Source organism: Mesoplodon mirus (assembly GCF_964341445.2).
Source record: "Mesoplodon mirus genome assembly, chromosome: 9".
Classification (NCBI taxonomy): domain Eukaryota; kingdom Metazoa; phylum Chordata; class Mammalia; order Artiodactyla; family Ziphiidae; genus Mesoplodon; species Mesoplodon mirus.
The window spans coordinates 112,592,614-112,616,055 of NC_138985.1; the positions used below are offsets into that span (position 1 = coordinate 112,592,614).

At 46.8% G+C, this 23,442-nt stretch overlaps 1 protein-coding gene across 1 annotated transcript in view; it reads right to left on the reverse strand.

Moving 5' to 3' along the window:
* Positions 1–28: 28 nt before the first annotated feature.
* PAXIP1 (PAX interacting protein 1) overlaps positions 29–23,442 on the reverse strand; it is a 48,314-nt gene continuing 24,900 nt past the window's right edge. The window contains exons 7-21 of the mRNA XM_082632822.1: positions 22,619–23,015; positions 22,039–22,133; positions 15,486–15,581; positions 14,450–14,587; positions 13,710–13,831; positions 13,105–13,289; positions 11,861–11,904; positions 10,631–10,701; positions 9,442–9,544; positions 8,239–8,407; positions 2,396–2,496; positions 1,247–1,381; positions 1,084–1,159; positions 926–990; positions 29–491 (exon numbers count right to left, since the gene is read on the reverse strand). Coding sequence (XP_082488948.1) covers positions 480–491; positions 926–990; positions 1,084–1,159; positions 1,247–1,381; positions 2,396–2,496; positions 8,239–8,407; positions 9,442–9,544; positions 10,631–10,701; positions 11,861–11,904; positions 13,105–13,289; positions 13,710–13,831; positions 14,450–14,587; positions 15,486–15,581; positions 22,039–22,133; positions 22,619–23,015 — 1,809 coding nt within the window. The 3' untranslated portion in view covers positions 29–479. The remainder of the gene's footprint in view (positions 492–925; positions 991–1,083; positions 1,160–1,246; positions 1,382–2,395; positions 2,497–8,238; positions 8,408–9,441; positions 9,545–10,630; positions 10,702–11,860; positions 11,905–13,104; positions 13,290–13,709; positions 13,832–14,449; positions 14,588–15,485; positions 15,582–22,038; positions 22,134–22,618; positions 23,016–23,442) is intronic.

Here is a 23,442-nt window from a genome sequence, read left to right on the forward strand (position 1 = left end):
GTAATAACAAAGGACCACTCAATTCTAAGTTCAAAAGTACATTTATTTAAAATGTGGGCAAGATATCAATATAAAAGAAAAGAGTGTAAGAAATAAAAATAAAAGTACAAAACATTTCAAATCTTTAACATCCATAATTTAGAGATAGCAAGGTCTTTATTTACACCATTTTATTTGCAGCTGAAGTTCCATTAACGGGGTTGTGAAAACATTTAAAAACCCGGCAAATGAATCATAAAACCTAACGTGGGCTCTTAAAGTCATATAATACAAAACATAATTTATGTTTCCTCAGAATAAAATTGCACATCTTAATAAGATGCAGTATATTTAATATATTTGTCTTCCTGCTTTAAAATGCTTGTCCCCGAAGAAAGCAGCTGGAAAACAAGGGCGTCTGAAGGGCCCAGGGGCCGCTCCATCCGGCAGCTGACACAGCCAGACCCGTGCACCAGGCTCCAGTCACCAGCGCAGGTGCGTCAGTTAAATTTATATGTAAGCTCGCTGAGGAAAACAACTGCCAAACACACCCAATGCAAACTAGCGACAGCATCCAACAGAGGCCGCACGCCAGGGTGCTGAGCTTCGGGCACCCAAGCCCTCGCCAACCCCTGCGTCTCTGAACCATCCACCCGGGGCTCCAACCGTCCTGGGGCAGAAAGACTCAGGTTCCTTTCAGGCTACAGACGCAAGAAAAGGGGCCCTGAGATGACACCCACCAGTCACCCAAAGGTAGGAAAAAACCTGGAGAGATGTAAGAGCACATATTGTATAAAAACAAAATCTCCAAAAATGTAAGTAAGGGGTCTCTCATCATTTTTTTCACCAACTCTGGCAAAAATTTCCTAATTTGTGGTGATACGGAACACACACAGGTCTGATAGTAACGATGAGAGGGTTTCTGCAGCACACATCTTTCAAAAGGATATGATTCATAGTCCAGTGTTTGTGTAAGCACTCCAGTGAGAACGAACTCTGCGTTATGAACATCTGCAAGGAATGAAAACAAAAACCGTGAAATAAATGCACTGCTGTGTGTGTGCCCACACGTGCTTAATACAGAGCAAGAGGAATGAACCATACCTATTCCTCTGGCAAAATATTCTCGACACAAGTGAAGGTCATTTTCACAGGATATTAAAATTATTTCTGACAAACTCTAATGAAAAGAAAGTTACTGGTTACTAAACAGTGGCTCTTATACGTGACGATGACGAATTCAGTAGTATATTTTACTTCTGTCTACCTTATTTTGCTTATGTTCCATGAGTTTCCGGAAAGACGGCTGTTTAGACAGTACTTTCCCTCCTGCACATTCCACAATCGCTTTCATAGTTGAAAGACTCGGGCAGATTCCAGGAGTGATGTAAAAATATTTCGCCTAAAAATAAAGTGAAAATACGTGTATTATGTTTTCTAAATGGAATTTTTAGTGTACGTAATTTCTCATCCTACCCTGAGATTTTTGACGAAGTGTCTATTCCACAGGGATACACATACTAGCCCCGGCTAGTCCCCAGTCTGAAGTGGGCCTCGGGGAATCCAGGCGTGTCAATTTGGAAGTAACTTCAGCACTTTCATACGTTAGGTATGACCTACACTTATTAACAGCAACTAGAACTTATATTCCTAAAAGACATGAAGTACTCTGTGATAAAAGCAAGAATAGGAACATTCTTGTCAACTTCTATACAATTCTAAACTGTAAAGCTCAAACAGAATAGGAAATGATTTTGCTGGTTAAAATTTTCAAACACCCTTGCTCCTAAGTGTACCAAAAATACTATTTAGTTTTAAACTCCTCAAATACTTAGAAAAATCAGACTATCTTAGGTAAAATACTCTTAACTCAGTATTGCAAATCATTTCTGATTCCTAAATTGGCTCCGTAAGGGTAAAAAAATGATTATTAATTTACTGAGCCACTGTTTGACCATTTTCCAGAGTGTTCTATCTTATCTAACAAATATTTAAATATTCTAGTCTAGAATTATTAGGCACAGATTCAATTAATATGTTCCCAAGGATGGTCTCCATTCTATAGCTGAGTATAAAATGAGAATAGTATTAATGAGAATAGTATTAAGTTGTTAAAAGCAAAAAAATCAATTTAAATGGCTCCTACCTATTCACACATAACTCTTTGAACCAGGTATCTGTAATGCTTATCTCTAATCTATTTATTTAACTTTGTATGGATTCTCTTAGCTATGGTAAACAGCGGACTCTGCAGGTGCCCAAGACCTCCAGAAACACCCCGCCCAAGGAGGACCACCCATGCAGTGGGGACAGTGAGGGGGGGCGGGGGCCGGCTCCCCGGAGGCCCTCGCTGTCGCCCACAGCTGTAGCAGCTGTCGAGTCCCGGGGCCTTACCTGACTTCCCTTCCAAGCGTACCTTAAAGAGCGGAGACACGCGTGCCCTCCTCAAGGACTCTTCCAGACTGAAGGAGAAAAGCACCTCAGCCTCGGCGTCTCGGAGAAGGTAGTTCTGCTCATCTGGAAAAGAGAACAGCACACCGTCCGAATAGTGCACGGCGCCTGGGCTGCACCATGCCACCCGCTCCAGGCTGCCCCCAGTAAGGTGCGTGTGATTCACAGCTCACATTTACCTGTGACACCTGTGAACAAAAGCCTCACCTGTTATATTTGTCAGTTACTTTTCTCCTGAAAACAGCCAGGCTAAAGACACTGTCCCTCCTCGGTCAGTGTTTCTTAGCGTTTGGAAAAAACTGGACTGAGAGCTCTGGCCCCTCCACACCCCTCAGCTGTAATCTCAAACCGTCCCAGGGCGCTCACAGCTCTCCAAGCCCAGTGACCCAGGGGAAGAGCTCCAGTCCTGGAGGGAGAGCTGAGAACTGTCATCGTGTTGTGTGTGTGTGTGTCTGTGTAGGGACCACAGTGACTCCAGAGCCATTAGACTCAATTAGCTGAGATTTACCAAAAACCCGTTCCTTTTAAATCTATGAATATGTACAGCAATTTATAAAGAACGGTTTTACCAAATTTTGAAGATTTAAGTAAGAAATATCTCATTTGTCAAAAGGTAAAGATCACAAAATATTTTATCTTCTTATGAAATACATCTCATTCAGAAAATCATTTCTTCTTCATTTCATCATAATAACCAAACTCTGTAACACAACCCAAAGCAGGGAGAGTCTAGGGCGTCAGTTGGATGACACACGTTGTAGGCCACATACTTTTGTGACATGCCCTTCTTTTTTTTGAAACAATGCCTTAAAAATGTAAAAACCATTCTGAGCTCAAGGACCACTGGGCAAGAGCAATCACGTCACTAAAGAAATGCTGAAATTTAACAACTGCTAGAAATACAAAATGGATCAGCCATCAGCAGATAAATAAGGCACTATACTGGTTTAGGTGGAAGACGATAAGAATTTCTAAAAAAATGATGAATTAAAAAATGAACAAAAATGTACTGTCATGCATGAAGTGATATTATTTGTTTTGTTTTAAATATTTATTTATTTAGGGTGTGTGCCAGGTCTTAGCTGCAGCATGCAGGATCTTTTTTTTTTTTTTTTTTTTTTTAGGGATCTGGTTCTCTGACCAGGGATCGCACCTGGGTCCCCTGCATTGGGAGCACGGAGTCTTAACCACTGGACCACCAGGGAAGTCCCTGAAGTGATATATTTGAAATGTAAGTGTCCACGGCAAAATCAAGGTTGATATGCCTCCTGGAGAACTATGAGGGAGTACCAAAAAGTAGTTAATATTTATGATAGGAGACGATGACACTGAAATATAACAAAGTAGCTAAAACAATCCTGTCCCAGAGGAGATGCTGACATTTTGGTTTTCTAAAAGGAGCAGCAGAGTTACGTTAACTTGCTAAGAATCCGTAGAAAGAGTCAACCTGAAAATTAAACTGTTCACAGCAGCACAAAGGACATGCGTCTTCCAGAAAGAGATTATATAGTTTGAGACACCAATTTTATAAATTAAATACAAAATTCCAAAATTATCCCCTATCACTCCTTGAATAATCCAGTTTTAAAGCTGTCGGGCCCCAAGGGTGTCAGAGCCCAGTGAGAGGGGCTGCAGGGGTAGCGGTGGTCCACGTGCTGCTGACTCTACACACAGTGAAGCTTATCAGGTAAGTTAACAAGTTCATTAGGACACTGGAAGCTAGGCTTCTCAAACTGTTGTTGGAGAAAGGATTACAGAGAGAGGGAGAAAACAAGGACGAGCCCCGTGGTGGCAGACGGGCACCGGACAGACAGACACTCAGGAGCAACACCCCAGGGCCACGAGCACCATCCTCCGCTCCCAGGTTTACACTGAAAGGACTCGGGGATCCTTGGGAAAACGCTGGTGCGGAAGCAGGGCAGAGAAGCTTAAGATGAGCCCAGAACATTCTTGTTTTGCCAAAAGCTACCACGTGGTCAACCCAACAGGAGAGGTGGACAGGACACGGAAGCCAGCCTGAGCGGCAGTCCCTGGTCACAGTGGGGACGATGATGAGGGTCGGTGACGACAAGACGGTAACAAGGAGATAGAAAGGAGCGCACGTGGGGAAATAAGGGAATAGATCAAAAGTCTGACGGAACAGCAGTATCTGCAAAGTTTCAAAGTGCTTCCCATAAATGACTCATCCAGAAGCCCGGCCGGCTTGCATCTGCATCGAGGGACCACCGTGAAATCACGCACAGGATGACAACCCTGCAGTGTACAGCCCCTGGCAGGATGCGAGGTGGGGGAGACCACAGCCATGGGATGGTCCCGCCACAGACGCCCCTGCCCCCCCTCGGGAGGAGACGGCACACACACCAGACGGGTGGCATTCTGTACAGTGACCGACCTGACCAGACATCTTCAGGTGACAAGAACAGACCAAGGGGCCCTTCCCAGACTCGAGGAGACTACATGCAACGTGTGATTCAGAACTCGGTCCTTCTGCTCTAAGGGGCGATGCCGAGACAATGGGCAGATCTGAATGGGGATGAGGCGGCAGTGATGGATCCGTGTTGATTTCCTGACCGTGGCCGCGCCGCGCCATCTACGGGAAGGTCCTTTGTCTGTCTGTAGGAAACACGCATGTAGGTGTTGGGGATAACGGAGCATTATTTGGGCAACGGACTCTCTAATGGATCAGGAAAAAGAAGCTATGTCTGTACTATATAGGCAACTGGGTGATTGATCGTTTCAAAAAAATTTTCTTAATTCAAAAGCCAAATTGATTTTAAAAATATCCATAAAACGTTAAAAGAGGGAAAAAACTAAGAAATGAATCAGAGTGTGAAATTTCAGATACTAACTGCCAGAACTAATAACCTAGGGTTAGTATTCTTCTTGAGAAATTTCAGGAACAACCTCAAAATGTAAACTTTTGGCAAAACAAAATATCTCGAGTCTGTATTAAAAGTAAATGACTAGGGGCTTCCCTGGTGGTGCAGTGGAGAATCTGCCTGCCGATGCAGGGGACACGGGTTTGTGCCCCGGTCCTGGAAGATCCCACATGCTGTGGAGCAGCTGGGCCCGTGAGCCACGGCCGCTGGGCCTGCACGTCCAGAGCCTGCGCGCCTGCTCATCCGGAGCCTGTGCTCCACAACGGGAGAGGCCACAACAGTGAGAGGCCTGCATACCGCAAAAAAAAAGTAAATGACTAGTGGATATCAGCTAAATGATTTTAAAGTTTATATGACAACACAAAAGACACAGCACAGCCAACTCAAGAAGAGCAAAGCTGGAAGACTGAGGACCCGACTTCCAGACGCACTGTAAAGCTCTGGGTGAAATCAGGACAGATGGATGGACACAGTGAGAGCTCAGTGCAGACCCCCACTCCGCCTACGAGCACAGGCAGCGAGCACAAGGGGACAGGTGGATGTCCACACGCACACACGCTGAATCTAGACACACACCTTACACCTTCACAAAAAGTAACTGAAAACAGACCACAGATCTAAATGTAAAACACAAAACTAAAACTCCTAAAAAGGTAACAGGAGAAAACCAAGATGGCTTTGGGTACAGCAATGACTAGATACAAAACCAAAGGCATGATCCATGGAAGAAATAACTGACAACCTGGACTTCATTAAAACCGAACACTTCCACTCTGTCAAAGACAAATGTCAAGAGAATGAGAAGACAGGCCACAGACTGGGAGAAAATATTTGCAAAAGATGCATCTGCTAAAGGACTGTTTGTTACCCAAAATATACAAAGAACTCTCAAAACTCAACAATAAGAGAACCCAGTTAGAAAATGGACAGAAGATCTGAACAGATGCATGACCACAGTATATCTGTATATATATATGTATATCTTTACAGATAGCAAATAAACACGAGAAGACGCTTAACATGGTATGTCATCAGGGAAATGCAAATTAAAACAAAAATGAGGTACCACCACACAACTCTTAAAATGGTCAGAAACTGACACCACCAAATGCTGGCGAGGATGTGGAGCAACAGGAACTCTGCTGATGGGAAAGCAAACTGGTACCAACGCCTTGGGAGACAGTTTGATGGTTTCTCACAAAACTAAACCTACTCTCATATGATTCAGCAATCGCCCTGCTTGGTATTTAGCCAAACGAGTTGAAAACTTACATCCACACAAAAGCTGCACACAGAACACAGCTTTATTTGTAATTGCCAAAACTTGGAAGCAACAAAGATACCCTTCAGTAGGTGAGTGGATAAACAAACTGAGGTCCATCCAGACAGTGGGACAGTCTCTGGTGCTAAAAAGAAATGAGCTAAGAAGACACAGAGGAAACATAAATGCATGTGACTAAGAAGCCAACATGAAAAGGCTGCATCCTGTGTAATTCCAACTATATGACAATCTGGAAAAGTTAAGAAATCCTGAAATTTGAGGGATCAAATATGAAATGTGTTTGATTATTCAATATTGAATATTAAATGTTTATAATAAGACCAGAACCACCTTATAAACCCTCAGAAGTCAACACAGCAAACATTAATAAGGCCATAAAGAAATGAAAGTCAGCTAAAACTGCCCATCAAATATGAATTGTTATAACTTTCATAAACAGATAAAAAATGTTTTTTGCAGACTGGTAAGCTTGATAAATGAAGCAACTCAAATTTCAATTTAACAACAGACGCTCTCATTCTGAACTTTGTAACTCATATGAAACTGAGAGCTAATCTACGTTTATGGTATTGTTTCTACGTTTTTCTTCTTCTGCCTGCATTGTTAGGTTTTATATTTCACTAGTATCTTTTAAGAAAAAAATTTCTAAAATCTCAACTGAAAATTTCTAAACACTACATACTATAGTTGATCCTCATTATTTGTGGATTTCGTATTTGTGACTATGCCCACTTGGTACAATTTATTTGTAACCTCAAAACCAGCGTCTGTGGTGCTTTCCAATGCTCTGTGGATGTGGCAGAGCTGCCCACGTGGCGCTTCCCGCTGGGGCCGACACGGCAGTGCCCACCATGGTTCAGCTCATTCTGAGAACAAGGGTCCTTCTGTGGTCCATTTAGTGCTACTTTCTTCACACTTTTGTGCTTTTGTCAGTGATTTTTGCTGTTTAACTGGCCTATAAGCACAGTGCTGTCCAGTGCCCTGAGGGCAACAGGCTGTGATGTGCCCTCAACAGAGGAAACACACGTGAGATGAAGCTGCAAATCTATTCCGCAGAGAAAAGTCACTTGGAATCATATTCGCTCTGTGCTGATTAGCAAGGCTCTAAAAACACTTGGGTGCACTGACTAATCTAAGAAAAAAACCTATCTCTAAGTGTCACTGCCAGTAACAGGATTTCACTTTTGGTGCCCTGGACGGTGGGAGACGGGCAAGGAAGGGAGGGATGCACTGACCCACCCACCTGCCCCGACGTTCCCAGGACGTTACCGGGCTCCCCGCCGTGCACTGTACTGCATGTGGAATCTCATCCGACAGCCAGCGTTCCAAACAAAATACACTCACATCAGGAAACATGGCTGGAACGCAGAGCGTATTCTTCCCCCAATACCTTCCAAATTACCAAACCCTCTATATTTCACGGTAAAATGCAAAGATATCCATCAAATGACTGGAACATGGAATAAGTTTATGAATTTACATGGATAAAATAACAGTGTTAAAAAATGAACGAGATGTTTGCTGGGGTGAAAATGGAGATAATGCCAAATGAACGAGATGTTTGCTGGGGTGAAAATGGAGATAATGCCAAATTAAAAGGGTTTTTTCTTGAAGTCAGTTCACTGAGGTATGGATGCTGCTACTCACCAAGGAACTTCTGACACTTGAAACACTCCTCCAGCCACTCCGGAGTCACGATGTGCTTCACCACGGAGATGGCTGTCAGGAACTTCACGGTGCGCGTCACCTTGCTGGAGATGAGGTGGGTGCACTTCCGTGCAGACTCGGCGACCTCCCCACCAAGAATGTAGAGCTTCTGGGGGTCACGAACACAGACCAGAGGTGAGAGCTAGGCCTACAGAGCCGCACACGGCCTGTGACGTGTCTAAGACTACCAACAGAGTCCTTGGCCACGGAAAATGGTGCAACTGGTAAAACCAAACCCACGCCATTGTAGGAGGAAAGTGAAAACTAGGATTGACAATGTACATTTCCCTAATCAGTGCTGTGCAGATCAAGACTAATAAGACATCCCTGTAAATAAGTAAAATTCTGAAAACAACACAGCTCGTTTCATAAGGAGCAAATCTGCCCAGGCTTTCTAAGCTGACATGAGTGTTATTGAGGCACATTAAAATACTGTCTCTATTTTAAGAAATGACCTAAGAATTGACTGAGAAGACATAAACATATAAAAGATGATCTCTTTAACTATACTCAATTTTAAAAGTAAAGAAAATAAATTATACTAAACGTATAGTAGCATTTATAATTCTTTTCCTTAAAAAAAAAAAAAAAGTAAAACATTTGAATCCTCATAATACAGGTCAACTCATACTCTTAACCATCACCCTCCCCTGTCCCCAAAATAACAAAACAAAATCCCATAATCCCTCCTGGTGTTACTTCCAAAAAGTTTATTTATCTAAATACACAAATACACCACTGCCCCTTGGGCCTACCCTCCTACCCAAGAAAACAAGTCTTGAAAGACTGTGGATTCAATCAGAAAACCTGAAGAGGCACAGCTACTCTTTTAAGCTCATGTCTTTATGAAAATGATGTCCGAGTGGGCTTGCTAATAATGTTCACGTGATTATAGACATGGTTCTCGGTCTACTCACCTAAATCGTTTTTCTCCTAATAAGAAAGCGAGTATCTAAGTGCAGCAGTAGCAAGAATGAGGCGGGAAGTCAATGATGACACGCAGTTTATAGATACACACTGTAAACACTTATAATACGATATTCCTGATTAAATGTTAGTTTAATTAGACTGCTGGCCTCAAGCAAATATATACAGAAAGGAACATTCCTAAAAATCCTTATGCAAACTAGAATCAAATTTCACCTTAATGTACTGTTGAACTTGAACAGGCTCAAATCCAGTGAAAAGCACAAAAGGGGTCAATTCTGGTGTTAACTTCTTAGTGGGAGGTGGTATATCTTCAATTCTATAAAATACACATAGAAAAGACCGCCTATTATTTACTTAAAAATGTTCTTTAGCAAACAAGGGATTTTAATAGCTTTAACAAGCTTTAAGTGTGTGTGGTGTTCTTTCCTTAAAGGGAAAATACAGTGACTTACCTGCTCTTTTTTTCTTTCCCACCATTCACACAAAGTCACCCCCAAAAGGACTCCGTGTGGCACCTCCAAGGGAAGCAGCCAATCAACGCTCCACTTCTCCTCATCAGTCCCGCCCCCGCCCTCTCACTGGCCTTGCTGGTCCTGAAGAGCGGGAGGGCCCCCCCCAGGGCTCTAGTCCTGTGTCTTCCACCTGCCCCGTCTCAACCCAGAAGGCAAAGAACAACAAAGCTGTTTGACTCAAGCACACATTTTAAATTAAACCTCAGTCTTTTTCATTTCCTTAAATTTTCTCAAATCCTATTTTTAGCTTATATTTGAGACAGTCTATTCAATTAAGAAAAATTTATTTGTGGCATTTTAATGACACATATAATCACATAATTAGGCTTTCACTACAAAATCCAATCATTCCCAGGTTGTACGGGTGTGGGGATGGCAGGAGGGAGAGCCGAGGGGCAGGGAAGAGAGCAAGACCCTCGCTGAGCACGGCCTGGAGGGCCTCTGGGTTCTAACGGAACCGCCGGCTTCTCTTTACCAGGTGAGACCAGCACAGGTCTGCACACAGCCACCCCCCGCCGACCCGCCGGGTCAGGGGTCGGGACGCAGGCTCCCGGGCCCACACCGAGGACGCCTGGAGCGGGTTCCAGTCCCCCACCCCCGTTCCACCACAGCAGCTCATGTTTTACACACCGGGGGTTCTGGCACGGTTCTGGTTAAAGGAGAAGACTCAACTGTTTTTTTAATGAGAGGAAAAAACACTGGCTATTCCCTGTTTATCTCCAGCAGTGAAATGAGACGTGCCACGATAAAGCTGCGACGCAATCAGCAAATCCTTCCAGATCCTATTCACTGTGAACATTTCTGGAACTTTCCCAACTGCCACCATTTTCTAAAACAAACCTGTAAAAGCTCATCAACCATTAAAAAAAAAAAAAAGCGATTCTTCATACCTGGCTCTTTTGGAAGAGGGCTGGATATTAGTTGCTTCATTCTGCTTCAGTTTGGGAGGTAGTCGTACACCCTGTGATTAAAATATGATTTACTTTAATCAGTCTCCCCAGTAATACAGTAGCTTCCAAGAGCTTTCCACCTACCCCACTGCGTACAAGACACACGCACCCACCACGCCTCACCAGCCGAGAGACAGACACACGCGAGCCTTCCAGGGAAGCCCTGGGCTGGCACCCTCTTTATTCACCAGACCCAGCAGTTCTTTAAAACGTCTTCACCCCTCTCGCTGTTCACGTTACGGATTTAATCCTCAACCTTGAACTTTTCAGAACACTTTTCACTTCAAATATTTTGTCTTGTGTCTCAGTTTGGAATTTGGAAAACATACTCATTGCGACTATATGCCCAAAAAGAGACTCTTCCTGAACTGAGATGTCACCCATGAGGGTTCAGGACGATCAGGTCACAGCGCTCTGGAGGGTGGGGCAAGGTGCTGAAGGCCTCTCCGGTCCCCAGGCACAGGGCGCCCACATTCCTGGAACCAGCTGGAGCCCCTGACCTGCAGACACGCTGAGCCGAAGGGCGGGGGGAGGCTGGTGCCCCTGGAGGAACCCCCCAGTCAGCCTCCACCCTTGCCTCACCTCTATGCAGACCTTCGTCCACAAATACACTTTCTCTGTTTCACTACTTGAAGCAATGACCTCTCGATCTGAGGTGAGAGGGCAGAAGGCCCCCCCTCACTTGTTTCGTAACAAACAACTGCTGGCCTTCAGGTCCAGAATGGTCTCTCCTGAAGGTACCCTATCAGAGCTCAGCCAGCGGGCTGGAACCCCACCTGGGACATGCGGGAACGGTCCCATCACGGTGAGGTCCGGGCTCCTGCAGAGTGAGCTGTGGGTCCAGGGCTCCTGCACTAACGCCTCAGCTCTTGCCTCCCTGACCCTATGGAAACACGTCGTCTTACTCAGCTCTCCGATTCTTTAAGCAATCGTATAGCTTTGAAGCGATAATGTTCCTAACGTATAAATATGAATAACTGACAATATCATCAATTAAGAAAAAAAAGATGCAGGGTATACTCAACAGCTACGACAGGAGAGGAGAACAGCCCTCATCTGTTATGGTGACAAACTACTAAAAGAATTCTTAATTTACAAATACAAACGTATCCCTCCTGCATGTGTATAATATACAGTAACAGCCAAAGTAAGGTTATTAGCTTGACATACCATCAGCAACTCTGCTGACACTTTCAGTGGAACTCTCCAAGCATCTAAAGAGAGAAACGGGTTACTTATCAGATATACTGTGTAAACAGATAAGCCGTGTTACAAAAGCCTTTTCATGACCCATACACACACTACTATATATGAAACAGATAACTACAAACGACCTACAGGGAACTCTGCTCAATACTCTGTAATGACCTACATGGGAAAAGAATCTAAAAAAAAAATAATAATAATAGATACACATATATGTAGGACTGATTCACTTTGCTGTACACTTGAAACTTACACAACACTGTAAATCAACTATCCTCCAATTAAAAAAAGAAAAAGGAAGTGTATCATCAACAACAACAACAAAAAACAAAAAGCACTTTCAGGAGCGGGTAATCCTGGACACACGGTGGCTTGGCGGACAACCTTTAATAAGGGGAAAATGTGAGGACTGTCACTAAGCGGCTGCACAGTGAGGGGCGGCGGCTCCCGGGAGGGCCTGCAGGGGCCTAGTTTTGCGCGTGAGGCAGCCCTGAGCAAAGCAGGAGCACGCAGCACAGCAGAGGCTGCCCGCCCCGCGTGTGCTGTCCCCCCGGCCGATTCTGGGAGCCACACAGTCCGGCTTCTAAGAAACCGACTGCGACGAGGGGGCTGACACCAAGGAACACAGCGCGCCGGGCGGTGACCGTGCTGAGCACCGAGGGCGCGTGTCCACTGAGGACCAGGTGACGTCACACCAGCAGGTGCGTCACAGGGAAGCCAGTGGACCACAGCTCAGAATGAAGACAAGCTTTCTCGTGACTGAAGCCGCTCAAACCGGAACTTAACAGGCTCCTTTGAGAGACAGCACATTAAAGCAGTGCTCAAATTGAACGCCCGTTTTCTGGAGTAACGTTCAGTTCAGTAAATGCAGTAACATTAAGTGCTGTAGTGTGTACAGCCGGGGTAGTGATCCTCCCACGAGTCTTGCACAGCTGAAGGGGAGGTGGGCTACGGCTCATGGGGCGCCTTGGACAGACCAGAGCCGGCTTGAGACAAGATCAGCAGGCTTCTGCACGTTCCTTCTACCTCTGAGGGTCCATTTTTAAAAAGTAAACCAAAATACACACCAACAAAAACTCCTGGGCAGAGTGCAGAGGAAGACAGTGTGGCGAGGAAACGGGAAATTAAATCAGAATGATGAGAGGGCCGAAGCCAAGACCGGTGCTTAGTACGCAAGCTGGCGGCAATGTGGAACCGGCCCCGCTTACCCAGAAGGTTTGAAACCAAGTGCGGAGCCGGGGCGAAGGGGTCCTGCAGGCTGAAGGTGGTGTAGCGGCCGTACTGCATCTGCCGCAGGGCCTCCAAGTTCCCCAGAAGGATGTCTCCCAGCCACTGGGCGTTCACGCACGGGATCCTCCACTCTTTGGCTTTCTCATACTTCAAACCAGTTGGTCTTTTTTTTTTTTTGGAAGAGAAAACACATTTACTAAATGTTAGAGTTCTGTGTTCAAATTTATATTTATATTCAACAAAGCCAGTCCACATTTTCTCACACTAGAAATGACAGGGATGTTTCTGCAGAGCCGACCCTGGCTGGTAAGGAAGCGCACACGTGGGTCACGAGACCATTGCTAGGCCTACCTTTACCTTACTGCTGTTACCAGGGCTAAACTGCATCTCATTAATTCATCTGATTTCATTCTTCTGCTAGCATTATCATAAATATCGTTGCTATCCTGTTAACAGACTTTGATTTTCACACCCTAATTTCCGTCACAAAACTAAGATATATTAAGAAATACAGAACTGCTGAAACAGCCACTACAGCGTGTATAAACTGAAGATTAAGTAATGGCTTCAGAACCGTGCTTACTCTTTGCAGATGAGAACTGTGTTGCTGCGGCACAGATAGCCCGTGTACTTGGCACCTGCCAAGTAAGCCATCAACTTCAGGTCATCCCTGTCGCTGTCAACAAATCCAGTCACAGAAATAATCTAAGGGAAAAGAGCAAGTAAGGCCAAAATATAACGACAATTTAACCCAGTTAATAAACTCTTCTACATTTTAGTTGTTTTATAGACACGGGTGTTTCCATTCCTTCTTTGGCATCACGAGAGGCATCTAGTGACATCATGTCTAAGAATGTCAAAACCAGAACTTTGTTAATGGTGAAAATGTTCCACACACAGCCAGCAAGGGGATGGAAAACAAACATACCAAGTATGGGAAAACCATTTTTGTGTTGCTATGACACCGTTCAGAAAATCTTAATGAAGTTACTCTATTAAGCATATAAATATTAGTCAGTTCTTCTTACTGATCCCAATTTTGAGCTCAGCTGAGTGGGAGAACCCACAAGTGATAACGTCTGGCCAACAGCAGCCACTTCTGGTTTAAGTCGCTCGCTTTATTTCAGGAATTTATGAAACGGTGTCAAAGGCTTAGGAGAGTCAACGCAACAGCGGCCTGTGCAGGAAGCCGCGACTGTCACAGGAGAACAGAAGGAAAGAAGATGCCTTCGTGCTCAGCACCGGCCAGCGGGCCGTTCGCAGCCCACGGGAGACACGGGAGCAGACAAGCCCACCCGGCAGAGGGGGAGGGGTGAGCCTTACGTGCTGGGAGCACGGCCTCCCCCCGGGAGGGAAGGCCACGGGGAAGTGCAGGGCCCGATGGGGCGGCACGAGCCGCTTCTTCTTCAGCACCGCGTTCAGCCAGTGCGCCGTGACACACCTCTTCCTCTCCTTCACCGCCTGCAAACGCAAGAGCACGGGCTGGTCTCGGGGGCTTTCACTGCAGGCTAAACACAGACTGTAAGGCTGGACAGCTAACAAGGCCACCTTTAATGGGAGTCCTATAAATAAAGGAATTTCACGAGCTTAGCACTCAATTTCTGAAGTCAGGAACTGCAACAGTGTCGCAGGTTAATTTTAACACACCCCGAAAACGTTACTGGCCACCCAAGAACAAGAGCCGACCACGGGGAGAAGAGCTACACGTCTGACAACCTGGAAATAACTTCAGTCATGGAAGGAGATGACATTTCTGATCATCAAAATTAAAACCGCCCCACGAGAACACAGAGGGCCCTGCACACAAGTCACGAAAGAACGCAACTGCTCACCTAAAAGTAAGCGCGGAGCCCCTCCTCACAGGCACCACTACCTACTCTGTAACAGGGGTTCCTTAGAGGCCGTGTGTCACACACACTGACACCTGTCTGTCTACAAATAACATTTTTAAGAAAGGAACCTTCAGGGGATGAGAGCAGGTAATACTGAGGAGGAGGCTTCTGCTCTGCAGGACAGAAGCTCGGAGGACTGACCGGGTCAGGCCTGCACACGAATCCCCCCAACAGTTAAGAAATCCCGCTCCGGCCGCTCTGCGTTCAGCGTGGCCCTGGACGGGAGCGGAAGGCCGTCTACCCTCCCCAGCACCACCTGGGGCTTCCCCTGCCCTACTCCTCACAGACAGAAAGGCCTGGTGGCCACAGAGGGATCCATCTATCCCACCAAAGCCCGAGGAGAATCAGTAGAAGAAAGTCCTTTCCAACCCCGAGCCTCACTAGGGTCACTCAGGACACTAACACTGTCCAGAGAAAGGGAGAGAAAGGGACAGACTCAGTCACACCGCAGCTGAGCCTCCACTCACCTGTGCGAACAGCCCGCTCACTTGACTCTCACAGAGCAGGTGTGTGCAGCGGCTCGAGAACGTGGGGTCCACGGCACCTCCGTGCGCCTGGATTATCTAGACACACACAAGACCCAGAGTCACAGTCAGGGGAGGAGGGAACTGTAATTTCAAATAAGACAGCTTTTAAAAGAATCCATTATACGTTTTCATTGTCTAGTTCCCCAAAAGTATAAAAGATATGTTATCAGTTATATCTACGGACTTTTCCACCCTGCACTGTACAATAAAAATGAACTTTAACACCATTCCATCTGCATTTCCAAAGGAAAAGTGGAATGCTCTTTCTAAAACAGGGTTTCTCAACTGGGCATTACGGACGTTTTACACCAGCTGACTGAGCTGCAGGGGGGGCATCCTGAGCGTCTCAGGGGGCCCGCAGCACCCCTGACCTCTCCCCCTGAGATGCCAATAACACTCCCCCAGCTGCGACAGTGAAAACTGTTTCAGACATTGCCAATCGTCCCCCGGGGCTAGAATCACTGCTTTTAAGAAACTTTATTCTAAAAGGGGAAAAGAAAAAAAAAAGGTCAAAATGGAGTCTTTGAACAACAGAAAATTATTTTTAAAAACAGATTCAGTTTTTTGGCGTGAGGGGACTGTCCCGTACCCCGACAGCAGTGGTTACATAGTTGTGTGGCACTGAGGGGAACTGGTCAAAACTTAAAACGCTGTATATATGGAAAGAGCGAGAACTTTATACGTTAAAAAGACCTGCCCCACGGAACAGTTCCATTTCATTTACGACTTTTTAAAATTTTTTATTAAAAAAAATGTTTTTTAAACTGGAGTCTAGTTGATTTACAATGTGGTGTTAGTTTCAGGTGCACGGCACAGTGATTCAGTTACACATACACATATACAAATCCTTTTCCTAAAATATTCTTTTCCGTTACAGTTCATCACAGCACGTTGAATGCAGCTCCCTGTGCGCTACAGCAGGACCCTGCGCCTGGCCACTCTCTGCACGCTCGCTTACACCTGCTGACCTCACACTCCCTCCCACTCCGTCCGCCCCCACAACCCGCTGCTTCTGGGCGACCACAAGTCTGTTCTGTGTGTTCATGAGTCTGCTTCTGTTTTGTAGATAGGTTCGTTTGTGTAGCATTTTAGATTCCACAGCTAAGTGATATCATATGATATTTGTCTTTCTCTGTCTGGCTTACTTCACTCAGTATGATCATCTCTAGGTCCATCCAGGTTGCTGCAAATGGCATTATTTCATTCCTTCTTATGGCTGAGTAATGTTCCATTGCAGATATGTGCCACGTCTTCCTTATCCATTCATCTGTCGACGGACATTTAGGTTGCTTCCACGCCTTGGCTATTGTGAATAGTGCTGCTATGAACACAGGGGTGCATGTGTCTTTTTGAATTACAGTTTTGTCTAGGTTTATGCCCAGCAGTGGGACTGCTGGATCACACAGTAGTTCTAGTTTTAGCTTTTTGAGGAGCCTCCATACTGTTTTCCATAGTGGCTGCACCAACTTACATTCCCACCAACAGTGTAGGAGGGTTCCCTTTTCTCCACACCCTCTCCAGCATTTGTTATTTGTATTTGTTATTTTTAATGATGGCCATTCTGACCTGTGTGAGGTGATACCTCATGGTAGTTCTGATCTGCTTTTCTCTAATAATTCGTGATACTGAGCATCTTTTCGTGTGCCTATTGGCCATCTCTATGTCTACTTTAGAGAAATGTCTATTTTAGGTCCATTTTTCAATTGGGTTGTTTTTTTTGTGGTTGAGTTGTATGAGGCTGTTTGTGTATTTTGGAAATTAAGCCCTTGGCGGTTGCATCATTTGCAAAGATTTTCTCCCAGTCGGTAGGTTGCCTTTTCATTTTGTTTATGGTCTCCTTTGCTGTGCAAAAGCTTGTAAGTTTGATCAGGTCCCACTTGTTTATTTTTGCTTTTATTTCTACTGCCTTGGGAGACTGACCTAAGAAAACATGGGTATGATTTAAGTCAAAGAGAATGCTTTTCCTGTATTCTCTTCTAGGAGTTTTATGGTGTAATGTCTTACGTTTAAGTCTTTAAGCCATTTTGAGTTTATTTTTGTGTAGGTGTGAGGGTGTGTTCTAACTTCACTGACTTACATGCAGCTGTCCAGCTTTCCCAACACCACTTGCTGAAGAGCCTGTCTCTTCTCCATTGTATATTCTTGCCTCCTTTGTTGAAGATTAACTGACTGTAACTGTGTGGGTTTATTTCTGGGCACTCTATTGGGCCCACTGATCCACTGATCCGTATGTCTGTTTTTGTGCCAGTACCACGCACTGTTTTGATTACTGTAGCTTTGTAGTATTGTCTGAAGTCTGGGAGGGTCATGGCTCCTGCTTTGTTCTTTTTCTTCAGGATTGCTTTGGCAATTCTGGGTCTTTTATGGTTCCATATAAATTTTAGGATTGTTCTAGTTGTGGAAAATGTCATGGGTAATTTGATAGGGGTGACATTAAACCTGTAGATTGCTTTGGGTAGTATGGCCATTTTAACAATATTAGTTCTTCCCATCCAAGAGCATGGGATAGCTTTCCATTTCTTTCAGTCATCTTCAATTTCCTTTATTAATGTTTTATAGTTCTCAGCCTGGAAGTCTTTCACCTCCTTGGCCAGGTTTATTCCTAAGTATTTTATTTTGGGGAGTACGATTTTAAAAGGAACTGTTTTTTTTACATTCCCATTTTGATATTTCATTATTAGAATACAGAAATGCAACCGATTTCTGTATGTTGTATCCTCCTCCTGCCTTGCTGAACTCAGTTTTGTGTGTAGTCTTTGGGGTTTTCTGTATGCATCACGTTACATGAATATAATGACAATTCTACCTCTTCCCGATCACTTCGGGTACCTTTTTATCTCGTCTGATTGCTGTGGTTAGGACTTCCAAAACTATGTTGAATAGAAGAGGTGAGAGTGGGCATCTTTGTCTTATTCCAGATTTTCACAGGAGGGCTTTCAGCTTTTCACTTTTGAGTATTGTATTGGCTGTGGGTTTGTCATAAATAGCTTTTATTATATTTTGGTCCCTCCATACCCACTTTGGTAAGAGTTTTGAATCACGAATGGATGTTGAATTTCGTCAAATGCTTTTTCTGCATCTATTGAGGTGATCATGTGGTTTTTGTCTTTTCTTTTGTTGACATGCTGTATCACACCGATTGATTTGTGTATGCTGAACCATCCTCGTGAACTTGGGCTGCATCCCACTTGGTCATGGTGTTATCATCTTTTTTATGTTTTGTTGGGTTAGGTTTGCTAATACTTTGTTGAGCATTCCTGCATCCATCTATGTTCATCAAAGATACTGGCCTGTAATTTTCTTTTTTGGTAGTGTCTTTGTCTGGCTTTGGTATCAGGGTGATGGTGGCTTCACAGAGGTCTTCGGGAGTGTTCCCTCCTCTTCAGTCTTTTGGAAGAGTCTGAGAAGGATTGGTGGAAGTTCTTCTTTGTATGTTCGGAAGCTCCCTTTCTGTCCCGGCTGATCTCCCTGACAGGGAGGGGCCTCCCAGGGTGCAGGAACCTTTCCTCTTTCACAGCTCCCTCCCAGGGGCGCAGGCCCCATCCCGATTCCTTTCTTTTTTTTTCTTTTTTCTTTTGTCCTACCTGGTTACGTGGAGATTTTCTTGCCCCTTCAGAAGTCCGAGGTCTTCTGCCAGCATTCAGTAGGCATTGTGTGAGAACCGCTTCCACACGTACATGTATTTCGGACGTTATTTGTGGAAGGAGGTGAGCTCCACGTTGTTCTCCTCTGCCATCTTGACCCACTCCTCTCCATTTACTACTTTTAAAGTTTGATTTTTATGTTGATTAAAGTGATGCATAAACATAGTTTAATGAGGCCCAGGACAAAGCCAGCAGTTTGCTACCCCATTCACTTTCCACTCCCCTAAGGCTGCCATATCCAGCTCTGTAACTCTGTCTTCTGGTAAATATTAATATGTTCTAACTAATACATTCTGTGCTATTTCTTTGTTTTTTAGCTTCAGATGTTATCTACCAACCTCCTACTGTGGAGGCCACCTTCCCCCAAGAAACTAAAACACACACACACACACACATGTGCCTTCCTAATTTGGTTCTATCACAGTCCCTATTTCAATCAGCCTTTGGGATTTAATACAGTATGGCTCACCACCCGGTCTATCAGGGCACACGGGGACGAAGTTCCTTTCTGCTACCAACTTTTGCTTTCCCTGGTGTTAACAAATGCCTCGTTCCCCTCCTTCTCACCTGTCTTTTTCTCAGCTTTCCATGCACCTTTCACTATTTCTTTCCCAGACTCTTCAAAGAAATGCAACGTGCTGGCTCAAAAGCATGTCACCTGACCCTCCTCCCTCCAGGGGCCAGGGCTGGACTCAGCCTGGAGCATGGGCCAGACCAACAGAGCGCGCTGGGTGATGGCATGCGGCCTCAGCAAAGCCACGGGGGAGCCGGCGCCACGTTGAGCGGATGCGCTCCCTGGAGAGGCCCGGGGCGGGGGGGGGGGGTGAGCCCCCCAAGAGCCATGGGGGCGGCATTCTAAGCGGTTCCTGCAGCCCAGCAGAGCTCTCAGAGGCAGCCTCCTGGGGGCCAGGGCTCTAGCCACCCGCTAAGCCACTTCAGGACTCCCAGCCCACACAGGAACCACGGGGTAGTAAGCATCTGTTGTTTCAAGTCAGAGTCTCGGGGGAGTCGTCACAGAGCAACAGAAGACGAACGCAGCGTCACCCCTGCTTCACACGGTCCAGCCCCTCCAGCGACCTGCCTCCCCCAGCCCGTGCCGTCCCTCCCGGACGCCGCCCCCCGCTCCGGTGCTGGCTGCTCCCTCCCCACCAGCCCTCACGCCCGTCTGCACTGCTCTGCACCCTCACCCTCGGAATCCCTTTCCATCTCTGGGTCAAGCCCCACCCTTGGCCACACCCTCCTCTTGGGTGGCACGGCAGGCACAGTTTTCGACTGGGGGAGTCTGAAAATATCTTCATCCCACAGTCCCATGTGACTGACGGACTGGATACGGCATCCCAGGCTGGGAATCACGGGCTGCCTCTGAGAGCCAGACGCCCGCCCAGGTCCCGCTGGTATGTGTCCTCAGCCTTGAGCCCGGGCAGCCCTCACATGCTGCACCTTCACGGCGGCCCGAACAGCGCCCTCTTCTCTCCTTTCAATCTGCAGAAACGCCCTTCAGTTATAAGCGACCTTCTTTCAACTTTCTTGCCTTCATTTCCTCTGTTCCCAAACTTCCAGGACTTAATTTTGGACCTCTCGGGCTAACCCTTTCACTGACAAACAAAAACAAAACCCCCCAAAACCGAAAGCAAACCTCTTCGTATCTCTGAATTTTGTTCTACTTTTTTTTCGGGATAGTTTCTAAATATCATTACCCCCTACACTTCCATAATTAAACAAACAAACAAACAAAAAAATCTGCCGCTGTAACTCTCAGACAGGCGTCTCCTCTCCCGCCCCTGGCGACTGCCCTCCTTCGGGTGCTCAGTGCTTCCCAACCAAGCCCCGGCCCAGCCACCTCTCCAGCCTCCCGTGCCCAACATCTCACGGCCGCACGCACACCTGCCCACGCTCCACACACTCTCAAGACGATGGGGAGCAAACTCCGGTTCCTACAACGTGCCAGGTAAGTTGGGTCTTGGAAGGGACGGCCTGGCCTTAGTCTCCGGCCCTCCGTGCCTCCTGGACCCCGACCCTAACCCCGGCCCCAGGAGCGTGCTCTCCTGCTGCCACAGCCCCGCGGCCCTGCCGATGCCACTCTCTCCACTGGGACCCCTCCCTCCCCTGAACTCTTACTCGGCCTCGGCCTTGCAGACGGGTCCTCTGCTTAACAAGCCCCGCCCCGGCCAGCGCCTTCCTCCAGGCTCTCCAGCACCCAACGTGCCATTCACCATCACCTGAGCGTGCGGCCGTTCCTCTACCCGTTTCACCATTTCCTTGCTCCTGTTCAGTCACCAGCGTTCCCTAGGTCTGACAGTGTGCCTGGCACATGGCGGGGGCTTAAACACCAACGCTTGCAGGGAAGCCCACTGAAGATGCATCTGAAGCACATAAACTCATGTTTTTAAAGAAAATTGGACTCAATTTTGATTTGTGGCACTGCAAGAGAAAGTGTTTACTTTTCCTTTTCTTTAAAGGCCACCGTGCAAACTAATAAATCAATCAACGGACTCAGTTCCACACCTGGGCTAGAAGACTCTGCAGTCCCTTCCAGCCACTCGCCTTTGGAGAACAGAGATGACACAGCTACATATAAGTCCAGGGTCCCAACCCGAGGGCACCAAAACCCGATCTTCTTCCCACACCCCCGGTTATATACAAGTCATCCGTGCCACTCAGAATTTCAGGACTGAAAATAATCTTAAGAATGAGAAAGTCCAACCTTTTCCCCTTACAGTTAGGAAAACTAAAGCCCAGACAGCGGATCTGCCCAAGGTCCCGGGGGCTGTTAATAAAAATGCCCATAACACCTTCAGATATTATATGTATGTGTATACGTATATGTATCTGCATCTCAGTAACCTTACCCTTTTCCAGGTGGCCAGCAGCTGTTTGTCAGACATCTGCTCTGGATAATCCGCAACTGCAAACACACATCCCAGTAAGAAGCCTTCTTCTGGAACTAGAATAGAATCATACACATTAAAGTCCCAACCCCATGCATGTGTGCACAAAACACAAACAAGCTCATTTGGCAGAGTTCAACATGCATGCGTGAAGCGACTCACGCTTGACCACCACGTATCCACCAGGACAGTGAGGGCCGCTGGCGTACTGCTGCAAACACAGCTGCTCGCCTGTCTACGTTAAGTGACTGAGAACATGAAACCAACGGTTCCTGCCTGGGCACTGAGCATCCCGCGTTGGTCCCTGCGGCAGCCTGATGTTCTGTGGACGCCAGTGTCCACCTCAGGGTATGGCGTCCCACAGTACCAAAGAGATCTAACTGTTCCGTCCCCCTACCTGTATCCTTTGTTCGGTAACGAGACCCCCATTCCCCGTTTTCTAAGGGTTAGTTTGGCACGAGTCCTTACCCCACCTGCAAACCCTCTCCAAGTACGTACAGGACTTTTGGGAGGGACAGAAAGAAGAAACCACAGTACTAACTCTCCACGGCTGGGTCATGTCCAAACAGCTGGTACTGCGGCCGGCACGGCGGGGCCTGGGGCGCCTGCGTCTGCATCTGCTGCTGGTGCAGACGCTGGAGCTGCTGCAGGTGTGCGAGCTGGTGCTGCAGCGCCTGCTGCTGCGGGGGGAGCTGGTGCTGGTGGGCCTGCAGCGGCGGCCGAAACGGAGGCGGCGGCGGCGGCGGGTAAGGCTGCTGCTGGAGCTGCAGGGCCTGCTGGGGCGGCAGGTGCAGGACGGGCGGCGGGGCCGGCGGCGACAGATGTGGCTCCGGGGCCACTTTCGCCTGGCTGAGCAGCGCTGCGTTCGCATGGCCCTGCTGGCCGTGGTTCACCTGCGGCTCTAAGGTCTTTGTCGGAGCTGCGAGGGACTGTAAGATCTGGAAACAGAAATCAGGCGAGGTGGTCATCAGCAGCTGCTGACGTGTGCTCCCCGGCCCTCGTCAGGAGGGCGACGGCACACCCTACACGCCATCAGCCAGACGTTCGCTAACCGGACGGTGCAAACGCAACTGCCGTTGTCTCCTGCGCACTAAGCAGCACCAGTCTCCGTGAAGCAAATAAATTCATATTGTGAGACATCTTCACCAAAAAGTGAAACTAACCTAAGTGAAGTGGAACAAGCTAATGAGTGAAAGTTGACCGACACAAGCTCAAGTGGCGGATGTGCTCTAGAGCAGAGGGGTGGGTGTTCGGCCACACTGACCTCGCCGGCCCCGGGGCGCGGCCTTGTGCCTCCTGGGCCCCCTCCTGCCCGGCCATGAAGGCACCGGCAGCCGGAGAGCCTGACCCAAGCCTCCTTCCCAC